Genomic DNA, 15,858 nt, shown 5'->3' with positions numbered 1-15,858 from the left:
TTGGAAGGAAATAAATCTTGGCTTTACATTGAACAATTTACTAGTATTTACAACCAATTTATTAGCATTGACCAAAGGAAAAGGAAATAAATTTCAGCCAAAAAGTTAAGAAAATATGACCCAAAAAATTCACCAAATGCTAAAGAGAAAATCAGCGAAATAAAGTGGTCAATGAGAACAGCCTTACATAACGCAGCGCTTAAGCCTTAACTTGTACTTTTCGTGAACCTCGAGGTTTAATTTAAGCATTGGAAGGGTTTTATAGCTGGGTCGATGAAATTACGGATCTAGAGAGATCTTTTCCTGGAAAAAGAGAAATTTGTGTCACACGACACGACGTTTTGTAATATACTTATTAAAAAACTTGTAAGAGAAAATAAAAACCATCCAAATTCTAAAAAACCCCACTCACTTATCAAAAGAGAAAGAGTCAGAGAAGAAAGACTCATCCTATTCTGATGGCGAGAGTTGCGTTGTTAGTTGCGGCGGCGGTTCTGGCTTTTCTGATAGCGGCGCCGGTCACAGAGGTTGAGGCGAAGAGGTGGACTGTTGGTGATAACAAGTTCTGGAACCCTAATATCAACTATACCGTTTGGGCTCAGGACAAACACTTTTACCTCGATGATTGGCTCTGTATGTTCTCTCTCTGTCTCTCTCTCTTTACGTTATTATCACACACTCTCGGATTCATTATGATATTTATGTTTTAGATCTGTAACGTTTTCGCTTATTATTATTCTATGTGATTACGTTTGAAGATCATGTCTGATTGTATCAATCATAGGCTCTGTTTTCTTGTTAAAACGACATCACCCAGTTGTTAAAAGTCTGAACATTTTAGTTTCAGTTTTGACCTTTTGATGGATATGGATTAAGCTCTCTGTTCTTTTTTTTTTTGTAAATCTTGTTGACTTATATAGTGTTTCTCATTGGTGTCTCCTTTTGGTGGTTTCTTTCTTGTCTCCATAGATTTTGTGTACGAGAGAAACCAATTCAACGTTATAGAGGTGAACGAGACCAACTATCTAAGCTGCAATTCCAATAATCCCATCGCTAATTGGACTCGTGGTGCTGGAAGGGATTTAGTTCATCTTAATGAGACCAGGCATTACTATCTCATTAGTGGTAATGGTGGTGGATGTTACGGCGGTATGAAGCTTGCTGTTTTAGTTGAGAAACCGCCTCCTCCACCACCACCTGCTTCACCTAATAAGAACAGTGCATCGACGGTCTCTGCTTTTGCCCACCAGTTTGTTGTTCCGGTGGCTGTTTTCGCAGCAGTCTGGACGATGTGGGATGCGGTTCCGAGGTTGTGGTAACTAGTCTGGATGTTTTCTCTTAAAAGAGAAAACGATTGTTATCGGTGTGAATTCCGATTCGATTTTTATATCTTCACCAAGTGAAGCTCGTTTATAGTTTTACTGGTACTCTTTTATGTTTAGGTTCTTTGGATCTTTATGTGTTTGGATTATTTCATTCATGCTTTTGCTTTTTGTTGGTGGGAAAAAACAATATTCATGCTTTTAGCTTTCATGAGCCTACGATTTGGGCTTTGGATTCTGAAGTTATAGATCTTTCTTCAATTTGGACCCATAGATGATCATTGTTTCATGAAAAATGGTTTTATGTAGACCGATAAAAAATTCAAGATACTTATCAACGAATGGTCTTAGGTCTGTATATGACAGTAAAATAAATGAGCTCCTTTTTTTTTTTTTTGTATTTCACAGAAATTATACGTGGAATGAGAAAGCAACTAAATTATTCCAATAATTGATGTATTGTCATGTAGGTGATATAATAAGTTGCAAGTTGGTCGCATTGTCACATAACATCAAAGACAAAAGGATGTTTGGGAACACGTTTATCTTTTTAGTGTCCTCTCAACGACCACCCCTTTCTCCAATCTTCAAGTCGTCTTATGCATATTTTATACTGCTCCACTTGTTTATTCTTTTATTTTCTTGGCCAGTCTTAACTTTGTTAATCAAGTTTTTATTAACATTAAGGATGGCACACTATCTCTACGATCTATGTACTACATTAGTTTTATAGTGTGATGGGTAAAGACTATTCTTTTTGTTTTGAAAAAGAAAAAGTGTGATGAGTAAAGAAAATTAGTTGTGGATAACCCAAGTCCAACATGTGTCTTGTTTTTTGACATCGATCAAGGACTTTCTATTTTGAAAACCAAAAGAACTATTACTTGCTTCTTGGTTATTATTATTATTTTTTTTTCGTTGTCTATTGTGTGTGTGTTTAAGTTGACCCAAACAAAAAAATATTATGTTGAACATGATTACGGGTAACAATTTTGTTGATGATAAGAAATTTCAGTAACTTAAAAACCATAAGACATATAAGTATATAACTAATCATGAGTCAAGTCTTTCATGTTGATCTTGAAGAAAATGTATCGTTTAGCTCTTTTTGTTTAGTTATATTCATATTTAACAGATATATTGTGTCAAAACTATTTCTTGTAAATTTGTAATGGGTCTCCCTAAATCAAGGGAATTCTGGACTTTTAGCCTATTGTCTCCATATATAGGGTACTAGCCATTGATAATATGTGTGGATCGTTATACTTTGTTCCAAACTATTAGTATACTAGCCAAAACTAATATACTAAACTTAACCCTGATTAGGGTTTATTTAATCTACTCATCTCCCAAACAGTGGACACCATGATTAGTCACCTTAACCTATCAAAACCCTAGATCTTTTGTTTTTTTTTGGGGGTTAAATAAAATATTGTCGATAACCATTAACAGTTTAAAAATAACCAGCTAGCTAGACTAATTTAGTTTATTGACTAAAGCTGGCAGTTTAAATAGTATCATTAGTTCATCACATCGATAATGACATGATGGTAAACTAATCTGACCACGAGATTTGCTCATTTGAAGATGTTTAATTTTATAGTTCAAACCCATAAAAGATTTCACTTTCAATTTTAAATTATTGTTCGTGTGGTTATCGGGTTTTCGACTATGTAAAAGGCCTAAAGTAACTATATAATAATAGCTTGACCCTAATCCAAAAGTCAACCACACGTCCCGACAAAACAAACAGCTCTTCAAGGTTTTTTTTGGTCATAAGATTTTTTGTTCTCCGTGTTTTCTCATACACCAGTTTTTTTTAGATATTAAAATCACATAACCCCAATATTAGGGATATATTTAACATTTTTTTGACTATTTTCTTGCAAACATGGATTTCAATTTTGTTAAGTTGTATCCCTTTTGATATTATCCAACACCAGGTTACAATTCTTCTTGACCCTTCTTGTGTTTAACTAAACTGTCTTTGTCATTTGAATACCGTAATACGGTATATCAAGAAATGTCAAACCTTTAATTTGTTTATGTTTTCATTTTGTTTGAGATAAACTTTCAATATGCTTGATTGTTTCCCTTTCTGTTGCGTCCATAACTCATACTGCGTGACACCTAAAATACAACTTCTGATTATCGAATTATAAATCAAATTGTAAATACATATGGGAGTATGATTATATAAGAAAATAGAACTATTAATTTCTATTTCTAATGAGGGGATCAATACGCTGTCCCTTAGGTGTCAAAAAACAATAAAATAATGATACTAATTGCAAAAACATATGTCAGTTAATTAGTTTAAGTTGATTCCTTTAATCCTCTTAACACTCTGAAGACATGGTACGCAGACACTTGTTACGTTTTGCTTTAAGAACCCGAAAACATAATTTAATATAATGAAACACAAATCGTTGCACGAATATTCCCAAAATTACGTTATTATTCATTATGTCATTTAATATCAAAGAGATTAGATCTGTGTATAATCAGCAATATTATATTTTGATTTTTGAGTCTTTTGACATTTTGCAGCTTCAAATTTTTTGTTTGGTCACTTGAAAAGTACTTATAATGATGATTCGAACGATGTAAAATATAGTATCAAATAATTGACCAAAGTCGTGGGCAATATCGAACTTTATATGTTACTAATAATTAGCCACTAATCAAATTTATGATTTCCGAATCAAATGGATCCTTTTCGGATTTTTTTTCTCAATCCATTTAAATTAATGTTTTAATGAACTAGTAATATATTAACATATCTAAAATAATAGGTTAAGTTTCTGTTTTATTTTATTTTTCTGTGAAAAACTTGCATAGTAGTTTTACTGTCGGCCATTTTAGTTAATTGAAGATTATGTTCTGCATAAAATAAAAAATAAATACTCCATATAATAACAAACGCAAGTTGGTCCTTGTGTGTTTGGCTCATAAAGGAATAAGGTGGATGCTTATTGGCTATTCCATATCTCACATTTAATTTTCACCTGTAAAACTATTAACCTCTACTTAGTACTAACCATATGATCATAAGATATTTTACTACATAGAACCGCGATAAACAAATGACTCTACCATACCACCTAAAAATCTTCGATCATTATGTTTAGTATTTTACATGATGTAATTTGTATGCTTTGAAAATCAAACTCCGAACCTAACATATAACCCACTCCGATCCACTTGATCGACCATTGAGTCCAAGAACTTATACTTTCACTTACATTCATTTAATCTAAAAAGTGTATTTTGTCGCTATTTGGAGTGGTTGCCTCGCAGTGCCGGTCTTGTGAGGCTAACTTTGGGGGAAAAAAACAAGCTTCTATGGTCAACACGTTGAAACTAAAGACACAAATTTTGAACACTTTATAAGTACTTATAATATACTGAGATCCATTTAAGTTATTGATATTCTTATTAATATTATTGTATACTTCAGCTGTAAATAAAATCTTTAGGTTTTAATTTTTTTTTTCCCTCGTGAAAAGGTGAAATCATGAAAGAACAAAATTGATTGTAAACGATATATAAAATGACAAAAAAACGTCTTCAAATACTTATATTGCGATTGGTAAAACCTTGTGACATCACATAATCGTTCCAGTAACCCACACTATATCACTAGTAAACCAGAACCTATGTATCTTCTGATGATTATTGTTGTTTTAGATGTGATAGAGATACGCATATATATGGATTATAAGACTCATGACGTCAAACCGAAAATTAAAAAGAAATACTAAAGATATATACCAAGTGAATTATTATTTTTTGTAATTGTAATTTGATAATATAAAGAATAGATTATGGCTCACTCGAATAATTAAGTTCAACTTTACAACAAGAAACGGTCTAGTACACAGTACACACACATCCTAATATTGTTGGTCCACAAGATTTACTATATGTTAATACACAAGTACAAATAGCATCTAAGATGACTTTTACAAGTTAATTTAGTTATTCAATCAACCTGTTAAAGAAATGATTGAATAAAAAGGGTAATAAAAGATGCAAGTTGAATTATATTTTGCACAAGACTAGTAATAAAATAGCTTAAATGCGAAATTCATCAGAACAGAGTGATTGGACCACAATAAACTAGCAATATTATTATTATTATTAAAGAAGTTCCATGTTTAGCCCGTAGACTTTCGAAAACCAATGTCAAGGCTGCACGAAACCGATCTAAAGAAAATCATACATTGAAACAGAAGACTCTTGTCTCTTTGTTTCTCTCTATATATACACACACATATACCAACACAGTAATTAATATCCATATCTAGAGAAATCTACAAAGATTTGTAAAATTTTATCTTTTAAGAATATGGCGGTTGAAGACGATGTATCTTCGATAAGAACGACCACGTTAGTGGCTCCAACAAGACCAACGATCACAGTTCCTCAGAGACCTCCTGCGATCGAAACGGCGGCGTATTTCTTTGGCGGTGGAGATGGGCTTAGTCTTAGCCCCGGTCCACTTTCTTTTGTCTCTTCTTTGTTCGTTGACAGCTTTCCTGACGTCTTGACGCCGGATAATCAACGGACGACGTCGTTCTCTCAGCTTCTCGCCGGTGCTATGTCGGTGTCTCCTGGCGCTGGCGGCGGAGGACGTTCTACGGCGGGGATGTTCGCCGGAGGAGGTCCGATGTTTACTATCCCTTCTGGTATCAGCCCTTCTAGTCTTCTCACCTCTCCCATGTTCTTTCCTCCTCATCAGGTTATTATTTCTTTGTCTCATCCTTAATTAAATAGTTAAAGCCTAAACTTTTATAAAATTATTTTTAGAGTTTGTATGTGTAAGTAAAATTAATTATGTAAACTAATTTATAGTAAATTAACCCAAATATTAAATAAATTCATGATTCACATTTTAATTAGTTCTTAATGCAATATCATGGGTTAGTTGTGTCACTACTCATACACTCAATCGTCTAAAAATTGAGAAAAATACGACAAAAATAGTATAGACCAATACACTACAACCTTGTTTTGGACCAAACTAGCATTTTTCATATAGTTTTCCTTTTTTCGGAATACTATCAATTAAATCGTTCGTATGATATATAATGCTGCAGTCGCCAGTTCAGACCGGCTTTGTTCAACCGCAGCCTCAACCGCAACCACAACAACCAGGCACATTTTCTCACCATATGCCGACATCGACGTCTACCATCCATGGGCGTCAATCTTTTGAAGTTTCGCAAGCTGATCAAAGAGCTCGAAATCATCATAATAATCAGGCGAATAATAACACTAATAACCGGTCGTATAACGTGGTTAACGTTGATAAACCGGCGGATGACGGTTATAACTGGAGGAAGTACGGACAGAAGCCTATCAAAGGGTGTGAATATCCAAGGAGTTATTACAAATGCACACATGCTAACTGCCCGGTTAAGAAGAAAGTTGAACGGTCGTCGGATGGACAAATCACTCAGATCATTTACAAAGGTCAGCATGATCACGAGAGACCTCAGAATCGCCGTGGCGGTGGCGGCAGAGATTCCGTTGAGGTTGGTGATATTCATTTCGTTGGTGGTGCAGGGCATATGATTGAATCTAGTGATGATAGTGGTTATGGTAAGGATCATGATGATGATAACAATGATGATGATGATGAAGATGATGATCTTCCGGGTTCAAAGATAAGGTATAGTACAAGTGTGACTAATATGGAAAGAGCATATAAATAGTATAACGTTCATGGCATTTCCAATTAATTAATTAACTATTGTTGGGATTGCAGGAAAATAGACGGTGTGTCGACAACTCACCGGACGGTGACCGAGCCAAAGATTATTGTCCAGACAAGAAGTGAAGTGGACCTTCTCGACGATGGTTATAGATGGCGCAAGTACGGACAAAAAGTCGTCAAAGGAAATCCTCATCCAAGGTATTATTTTAGTTACGGTCATATAGTTTAATAAAACTAAGTTGATATTATTCTAAAGATTATTTTACATTTTGTTTCTAAAAACAGTACTCCTTTTATTTTGGTAATAATTAGGAGCTACTATAAATGTACAACGGCGAATTGTACGGTCCGTAAACATGTAGAGAGAGCTTCAACGGATGCTAAGGCTGTGATTACAACTTATGAAGGTAAACACAACCACGACGTCCCTGCAGCAAGAAACGGTACCGCCGCAGCAACCGCAGCCGCTGCTGGGACGTCCGACCAACATCGTATGAGATCAATGTCGGGGAACAATATGCAACAACATATGAGTTTCGGTAACAATAATAACAATTCAGGCCAACCTCCGGTTCTATTGAGGTTGAAAGAAGAGAAAATTACTATTTAACTTATAAACCGAAGACTTCGAGGTTGTTTTAGGATTGGTTTAGCCGTTCGGTGATTGATTCTGAACCGGACTACTACTGATTGATGACTTGTATAACAAGTGTGATGTGAATTTGAGTGCATATGCTTTTGACTAAAGAAAATAAATATGTTCTTTTTCTTCTTAATTTGTGATTTTTGTTTTTTTTTGTAACTAACCATTGTTTGAGAATACAAATGTACGTAACAACATATACACTATATACTTTCTTTTCAGTTTTTTTTTTTTGTTTTTCCCCCTTCAAAAGTTAGTAGACGTTATCTTTATTTTTCTTGGCGGTGAATAAGATAAATCTATTTTAAAATTACAAATGAAAAAGATAGATGAGATTAAAAAAAAACTTGTTTTGTTGTCTCTTTTCTCTTCCAGAGTTTAAGGAGGAGGATTATCGAATTCTCCGTAATTATCTCTCTAATCGATTCGGTTCTCTCTATTTTACATCAAAAACTATTTACCCTAAAATTTTGTTTTTTTTTTATTTCTCCTTTATTTTCGTTTCTTTATGGTCTAATGCGGGGATTGCCCTCCCTGCGTTGGACCCGTTTACCCGACCCGGGTCGATACTCACGCAGCCCGGAAACTCTCCTCTGACAATTAATTTATTATATATGGGTTGCTTCAACTCCAAGCATTCTTCTTCTTCTCCGGCGGGTCCTTCACGCCCTCACCGCCGTCGTTTCGACACAGCTGCCCACCACCGAAGTCATCCCCAAGATCACCATAAACGCCACGTTCTTCCCGGTCCACCATCTCACCGCCGTGTCGTCAACTCATCTCCGAAAAAACATCACAAAAATGACGATGATGCTCCAAGATCGAGGACGTCCGGTGTTAGCCTGAGATCGAGCTTGCCGCACGGAAATGTAGAGGCTGAGCAGGTGGCGGCTGGTTGGCCCTCCTGGCTCAGCTCTGCCGCACCTGAGGCCGTTCATGGATGGGTTCCACTACGGGCCGAGGACTACGAGAAAAGAGAGAAGGTAAAAATTAATCCTAAAAACCTAATCATAGATTTCTTGCCAGAAAAGTAACGACCCTATCAATGATCTCTCAACAATTATTTTCTAGATCGGACAAGGGACGTATAGCAACGTGTTCCGGGCTTGTGAGGTATCGACGGGACGAGTTATGGCTTTAAAAAAAATACGGGTCCAAAATTTTGAAACTGAAAATATAAGATTCATTGCGAGAGAAATCATGATTTTGAGAAGATTAGATCATCCCAATATTATGAAACTCGAAGGGATCATCGCGTCAAGGAATTCAAACAGCATGTACTTTGTGTTTGATTACATGGAACACGATCTCGAAGGCTTATGTTCATCTCCCGACATCAAATTCACCGAGGCACAGGCAAGAAAGAGACGCTCAAACACACACAAAACCCTGACCCCTCCAGCAAGTAACTCTGTTTTTTTTCTTCTGACTACCCTAATTTCGTTTTCAGATAAAATGCTACATGAAGCAATTGCTATGGGGAGTAGAACACTGTCATCTACGAGGGATTATGCACAGAGACATTAAAGCCGCAAATATTCTGGTGAACAACAAAGGAGTTTTAAAGCTAGCTGATTTTGGATTAGCCAACATTGTAACACCAAGAAACAAGAATCAGTTGACGAGTCGGGTCGTGACATTATGGTACCGTGCACCAGAACTCCTTATGGGCTCGACCAGTTATAGTGTATCGGTCGACCTCTGGAGTGTTGGTTGTGTTTTCGCAGAGATTCTTACCGGAAGACCACTTCTTAAAGGAAGAACAGAGGTGAGCGAGAAAGGGGACCAAACCGATAGATTGAAATTACTCATTCTAGATAATTACTCAGAGATTATTTTGGAGATGAAGTGTTGCTTGTGCTATTTCTTTGTAGATTGAACAACTTCACAAGATTTATAAACTCGCTGGATCACCAGATGAAGAATTTTGGGAAAAGAATAAGCTTCATCCTCAAACTAAGATGTTTAGACCACAACATCAATATGAAGGTTGTCTAAGAGAAAGATTTGATGAGTTTCCAAAAACAGCAATTAATCTTCTTGAGAATCTATTGTCCATTGATACTGAGAAACGAGGAACTGCTTCTTCTGCCCTTATGTCAGAGGTGACGAAAAACCTACTAAACCAAACCCTAGCCTCTTTTATAATCAGATAAGCTTTTTGTCTGATCTCTGTCGTTTTGTTATTGTTGTTCTTCAGTACTTTAACACAAAGCCTTACGCTTGCGATCCATCGACATTACCTACGTATCCTCCTAATAAAGAAATGGATGCTAAGTACCGCGAAGAACTTCAACGAAGGTATCATCAATGGATCGATTTTGGCCATCTCTGTGTGTACATATCCTAGGTTGTATTTGTATGCAATTACTTGTGTTGAGAGATTGAAACTTTGTTTTGTAGGAGAAGAGTTAGTGTCAAGAAAAGAGATAATTTGGCAACAAAGAAATTGGGGAAATCTCGTAGAACAGTGAAAGAGCCTACAAATCTCAACAGATTACCAACCCACCAGGTATTTTGGTAACCGGAATTAACCGATGAGTATAATTCCCGGTTCAATATTTGTAATTCTGTTTGTTAATCTTTTTGCAGGAAACGAAGAAGGAAGCTGAAACACAGATTGTAATCCAAACGCCGTCAGAGACATCTCAGGCAACGACGCGAAGCGAGTTTCCTTACAACAGTTTATCTCAAACCACCGCACCAGCGAGCGGGTTCGCTTGGGCAGGAGCAAAGAAGAGGAAAGAAAACGACGTAGCTTCAACGTTGACTTATAACCAGCCGGCTGGATCTGCGAGCCATGTCAGTGGTATGAGTATGGCTTTCGCTAAGAACACTTTCGGGTTGACGATAAACGAAGAGAAACCAAGCATTCTTAGGCCTCACGTTTCTCTCGACTCCTCTGATGTATTGTTGTTCTCTGGCTTGCATCACAAGAAAACAGAAGACGATACGGTGAGTCATATTGACCCGGTATCATCTAAACCGGTAGTTGATATTCGAATTTTGGTATTAAACCTCTGTAATATTATTATTTGGCAGCTTAAATTTTATTATTTTGATAAAACTTTACAGGATTTGACAAATTTTGGAGCGAATCCGAAGATTTTTCAAACAAATGGGATGAATGAAATATTAAGGAGGACTGAAAGTGATGTTAGAGTTGGTGTTCGAAAACCACCACGAATAGAGAGAGGTTAAAATTGGGGGGAAGAAAACTAATTACCAGCATTTTCAGCCAAGGATATATAATTTTTTTTTACCTACCATCATCTGTAGTCCATATTTGTTTAATTTGTCACAAAAAAAAAAGCCCAAGACAGCCTGAAAATGTATCAATTTCAGGTTTTCGAAAAGATAATTTTTTAAAAGAATATTTTTTTTACAAATTTCCTTGTATATTTGTGAGAGATTATCACAGTCTTGAGGTGAGTTTTTTGTTTCTTTTTATTGGTAGAAGAAGAAGATAAACTAGTAGGTAAACCACACGTTGGACACTTTTGAAATTCTTTTGGGCTTGTTTTTGAATTTGTATAGTTTTTTTTTGGATCAGGTATCGAATGAATTCTTCTAATTTTCCTAATCAGATAATTAATTCCTTGAAATTATAAATTATTTAATTAAAAGGGATTTTTTTTTTGTAAAAGAAAAATTAGGGAAAAAATCATAAACCAAAAATGATAAGCCCTAAGACTGTTGAATGCTTTATGTACAAAGTTGCTCATATCAATTTTTTTTGTTTTTACTTTTTTACTCGAGTTGTCCGGTCTTACATTTAGGTTAAAAAGAGGTTATTTTAGTAGAGCACAGAAATAGACAAAAAGCTAACTTTTCAATTCTTTCTGAATATTTCTTAAGACGAAGAAGAAAAAGAAAAGAAGAAGTGAAGATTATTCTTGAAGAGGTCCGGCTTAGGATTCAGAGGACTCGGAGCTGAGCAAGAAAAGCAGCACAGAGATCCAAGAACAAGAACTGAGGACCTTGTACCCTTTGCAGATCCAGCAGATACTTGTCGTCCCGAGTTTTATACAACTGTTTCACCATAACAACAAACACCATCAACCCCAGGAATCATTGATTGATAGCTAGATTCAAGAAGATTTACTATAGTTCTATTTCAGTTTCAAATGTGGTATTTCATCCGAATCACATCTGAAAAAATGTGGTATACGAGAAACCGATATGATGACTTTTGATGGCTTGTTGAACACTTGAACTGATGTTACATAATTACTTTGTGTGAGGGTTCTCTACTCTAACATGGGCCTTACTTCATACGAATGTGGTGCTATCATGTAGTGGAGAAGAGGGATTACCTGAATTTCAAACTTGACAACATTCGGCGACTTAACAGCTGCATCGTTCTCTATTATGCTGGACTCGTCTCCAAAGTAGTTGTTATCGTGCATTGAGTTACTGAGCATACCATCTGCGCTGTTAGGAACCCATCTGCACTTCATGTTGTAGTGCCCTATCTTCTTCCAACAGACATTCAAATCTTGCAGGGCTTTCAGGACCTCTGTCATTATTTCACGGGGATGAGCCCGAGACTGTTGGATCAAAGTGGTTATCTTATCAATCAAACTAATCAGTTAGATATCAAAAGCTTATGTCTGTATAGCATAAATACAGAAAAGATGNCAGAAATAGACAAAAAGCTAACTTTTCAATTCTTTCTGAATATTTCTTAAGACGAAGAAGAAAAAGAAAAGAAGAAGTGAAGATTATTCTTGAAGAGGTCCGGCTTAGGATTCAGAGGACTCGGAGCTGAGCAAGAAAAGCAGCACAGAGATCCAAGAACAAGAACTGAGGACCTTGTACCCTTTGCAGATCCAGCAGATACTTGTCGTCCCGAGTTTTATACAACTGTTTCACCATAACAACAAACACCATCAACCCCAGGAATCATTGATTGATAGCTAGATTCAAGAAGATTTACTATAGTTCTATTTCAGTTTCAAATGTGGTATTTCATCCGAATCACATCTGAAAAAATGTGGTATACGAGAAACCGATATGATGACTTTTGATGGCTTGTTGAACACTTGAACTGATGTTACATAATTACTTTGTGTGAGGGTTCTCTACTCTAACATGGGCCTTACTTCATACGAATGTGGTGCTATCATGTAGTGGAGAAGAGGGATTACCTGAATTTCAAACTTGACAACATTCGGCGACTTAACAGCTGCATCGTTCTCTATTATGCTGGACTCGTCTCCAAAGTAGTTGTTATCGTGCATTGAGTTACTGAGCATACCATCTGCGCTGTTAGGAACCCATCTGCACTTCATGTTGTAGTGCCCTATCTTCTTCCAACAGACATTCAAATCTTGCAGGGCTTTCAGGACCTCTGTCATTATTTCACGGGGATGAGCCCGAGACTGTTGGATCAAAGTGGTTATCTTATCAATCAAACTAATCAGTTAGATATCAAAAGCTTATGTCTGTATAGCATAAATACAGAAAAGATGAAAACCTGAAGTCCAAGAGCCCATTTTCTCTCAACAGGGTATTGAGATCTCAAGCCAACTCCTTGGTATTCCATCAGTCCTGGTAGCCGATGGCTAACAGGTGAAGCGACGCTTTCTGCTGGATGTGCACGGGGAGTACCTTCCTAAAGAAATTAAACATTCAAGTATTACTTCAAACATCTTTTGCTACAATCGAAAAGGATAATGATGACCCACCATGGTCTCTTGAAACTCGGCCCCGAGATATCCACTAGAGGCACGGAAACGATTGTCCAGTATTAGATAGTATGTCACAGTACCCTGGAAGACAGCAGTCAGCAATAATTCAGTATTTCAGATCATTCGATGGAAAGGTTGTATCTCTCAAATAAAAGAAACAACAAATGGACAAGAGCTGGGAAACACATACATCATTCTGGGTCCGGTTACGGAGAGATTCAATGAGGTGGTTTCTGTCAAATCCCATATTGATAACTTCTACGAGAATCTCCTCGTCAATCTACAAATGAAGCCAGCGCTTTAAAGCCTTCATTGAAAATGGGAATAAAGACTATCTCAAATGTAAATAAGAGTAGATATGTTAGGTTTACCTTTTTCGCCTGTTGCACTGTATCTGGAGGAGGAACAGCTAAATACCTCGGAAGATGAGCTTGGAACCAAGGGTGTTGCCGAATCTCAGGTATGGTTACTCGTTTCATGGGGTCGACTACAAGCATCCGGGGGATCAAATCTCTAGCACCAGCAGATAAATGGCTAGGTAATGTATATATTCCTCCCTAAAGGAAGAAATGAGAAAAAAAATTACACTGTATAGCATTACTTCAACTGTATAGACAAAAAAAAAGACCAAATCAAGTAACAGACCATATTTTGCCGTACCTTTATCTTCTTAAAAAGGTTGGGAATGTTTTCATCATCAAATGGAAGAGTCCCACAGAGAAGAGCATAGAGTATCACACCACAGCTCCAGACATCTACTTCAGGCCCAGCATATAATTTACCGGAAATCACCTGAAACAATTCAAAGATCTCGATTATAACTGATCATTTGGAACGTGCCCTACTTATAGTGCTCCCGAAAGCTGAAGCACTTACCTCTGGAGCAGCATAATTTGGGCTTCCACAACTTGTCTTCAAAAAATGACCATCTCGCATTATATTGCTCAGGCCAAAATCAGCAATCTTTACATTGCACTTAGAATCCAAAAGCAAGTTTTCAGGCTTAAGGTCTCGATGAACAACCATATTCCGATGGCAATATTCGACTCCTGATATAATCTACATCCAAAAACCAAGTCATGGCGGATTTTTTAACTATTACAAAATTAAATAGTTGCTTGAAAACTTTTGTTGAGCAAAAAAAGAAAAACATACCTGCTGAAAAAAGTTCCTTGCCTCGTCCTCCTGCAATCTACCTTTCTCTACAATATAGTCAAACAGCTCACCAGAGTTCACATACTCCATGACAAGATAAATATCAGTCGGAGTCTCTATGACCTCATAGAGACGGATGATGTGAGGATGCATAAATAGTCTCAAGATTTTGATCTCTCTCCTCACTGCATGAAAAAGAAAACACAGAAACGAAGTTCAACTTAGGGAGATGAAAAAGAAGCTTACAATCAAGAAGATACGTAAGATGGATAAAGAAAAAGAAACTGTAACCTTTCTCCTCCATCTCCATGTTCTTGATTTTGCGACGATTGAGGATCTTGATGGCAACTTTATGTCCAGTCAAAGCGTGCTCAGCAATCTTCACCCTACCAAAGGAACCAATACCAAGAGTTCTCCCAAGCTTGTAATTTGGTAGAATCGATTCCACCCCACTTCTACCGCCTGATCCATCCATTTTTCTACACAAACCAAATTAAAAAGAGTCAAACCCCAAAAGAGTTATATATAATCAGATCTACTACACAAAACACAGAACAAACTGCAAAAAGAGTATTATAAACAAAACAAAAACGTACTTTTGACAATCTGAAGATTCAGTGATCGATAGGTTACTAAATTTCACTTAACTTACCCAATCAAAATCCTTGATTCTTGCTAATATATTCACATTTCACCACTCAATTGCTTCGTTTTTTTTTTAATGAGGATCAAGGAACGTAAAAAAGACAAGGAATTTATAGAGTATAAAAAAAAAAAAAGAATTAACCAAAAACTAAGAGAGCTTAAAAATAGCAATATCCCAACAATCCCCAAATCGGAATAAAGAACCCTAATAATTCAATTGCAGAGAGGATTACTAGTAATGGATCTCTCGTACCCGATAGAGGGAACAAGAAGAATCAAAACACACCCGATTTGCAAAAAAAAGCGAGAATTTTTAATTTCTGAAATTAGAAGATTGAGAGATATACGAAACTTACCAAAACAAATTCACCTTCAGAACCAAAAATGCAGCAAAGAAGACAAAAACACAAAAAGCTCTAAAATTTATGAGCTAAGAGTAAGATTGAGATCCACCAGATCAGCTTAAACCCAGAAAAATTTGAGAGATTCTTCACCTCTCTCTCTCTCTCTCTCGACTCGTCTCGTCTCGTCGTTGCTTGTGTCTGTAGCCTATAAGGCGCAACAGAGAAAATTATTTGATTTTTGTTGCCATAAACGGATTACTCTTTAATAAAACTGCCCCCAGAGTTACATTTAATTACAAGAAATACCCTTACGGGGACGTGGCATTGAGTCATC

The 15,858-nt window shown here is 36.5% G+C and overlaps 5 protein-coding genes across 5 annotated transcripts; 3 read left to right on the top strand and 2 right to left on the bottom strand.

The window, feature by feature from the left end:
- LOC104744264 (lamin-like protein) lies at positions 209-1,531 on the top strand. The gene is made up of 2 exons (XM_010465286.2): positions 209-633; positions 970-1,531. Exons 1-2 carry the CDS (start codon positions 459-461, stop codon positions 1,317-1,319), a joined length of 525 nt encoding a protein of 174 aa, XP_010463588.1. The 5' UTR covers positions 209-458; the 3' UTR covers positions 1,320-1,531.
- On the top strand, positions 5,505-7,915 carry LOC109129296 (probable WRKY transcription factor 58). Its single transcript, XM_019237136.1, has 4 exons — positions 5,505-6,066; positions 6,425-6,999; positions 7,096-7,242; positions 7,357-7,915. The coding sequence occupies exons 1-4, from the start codon at positions 5,674-5,676 to the stop codon at positions 7,652-7,654; spliced, it is 1,413 nt and encodes a 470-aa protein (XP_019092681.1). The 5' UTR covers positions 5,505-5,673; the 3' UTR covers positions 7,655-7,915.
- LOC104744263 (probable serine/threonine-protein kinase At1g54610) lies at positions 8,173-10,999 on the top strand. The gene is made up of 8 exons (XM_019237135.1): positions 8,173-8,670; positions 8,759-9,043; positions 9,138-9,455; positions 9,562-9,792; positions 9,888-9,988; positions 10,091-10,199; positions 10,280-10,642; positions 10,763-10,999. Exons 1-8 carry the CDS (start codon positions 8,302-8,304, stop codon positions 10,886-10,888), a joined length of 1,902 nt encoding a protein of 633 aa, XP_019092680.1. The 5' UTR covers positions 8,173-8,301; the 3' UTR covers positions 10,889-10,999.
- LOC104744262 (SNF1-related protein kinase catalytic subunit alpha KIN10-like) lies at positions 11,409-12,259 on the bottom strand. Its single transcript, XM_010465284.2, has 2 exons — positions 12,004-12,259; positions 11,409-11,719 (listed from the first exon to the last, which is right to left on the bottom strand). The coding sequence occupies exons 1-2, from the start codon at positions 12,211-12,213 to the stop codon at positions 11,606-11,608; spliced, it is 324 nt and encodes a 107-aa protein (XP_010463586.1). The 5' UTR covers positions 12,214-12,259; the 3' UTR covers positions 11,409-11,605.
- Positions 12,335-15,755, bottom strand: LOC104744261 (SNF1-related protein kinase catalytic subunit alpha KIN10). Its single transcript, XM_010465283.2, has 11 exons — positions 15,537-15,755; positions 14,827-15,014; positions 14,536-14,720; positions 14,257-14,439; positions 14,041-14,172; positions 13,752-13,937; positions 13,571-13,660; positions 13,378-13,461; positions 13,167-13,304; positions 12,838-13,071; positions 12,335-12,553 (listed from the first exon to the last, which is right to left on the bottom strand). Exons 2-11 carry the CDS (start codon positions 15,008-15,010, stop codon positions 12,440-12,442), a joined length of 1,530 nt encoding a protein of 509 aa, XP_010463585.1. The 5' UTR covers positions 15,011-15,014; positions 15,537-15,755; the 3' UTR covers positions 12,335-12,439.

This window comes from Camelina sativa, chromosome 15 (genome assembly GCF_000633955.1).
Source record: "Camelina sativa cultivar DH55 chromosome 15, Cs, whole genome shotgun sequence".
Lineage (NCBI taxonomy): Eukaryota > Viridiplantae > Streptophyta > Magnoliopsida > Brassicales > Brassicaceae > Camelina > Camelina sativa.
This window is presented reverse-complemented; position numbering and strand designations above follow the sequence as displayed.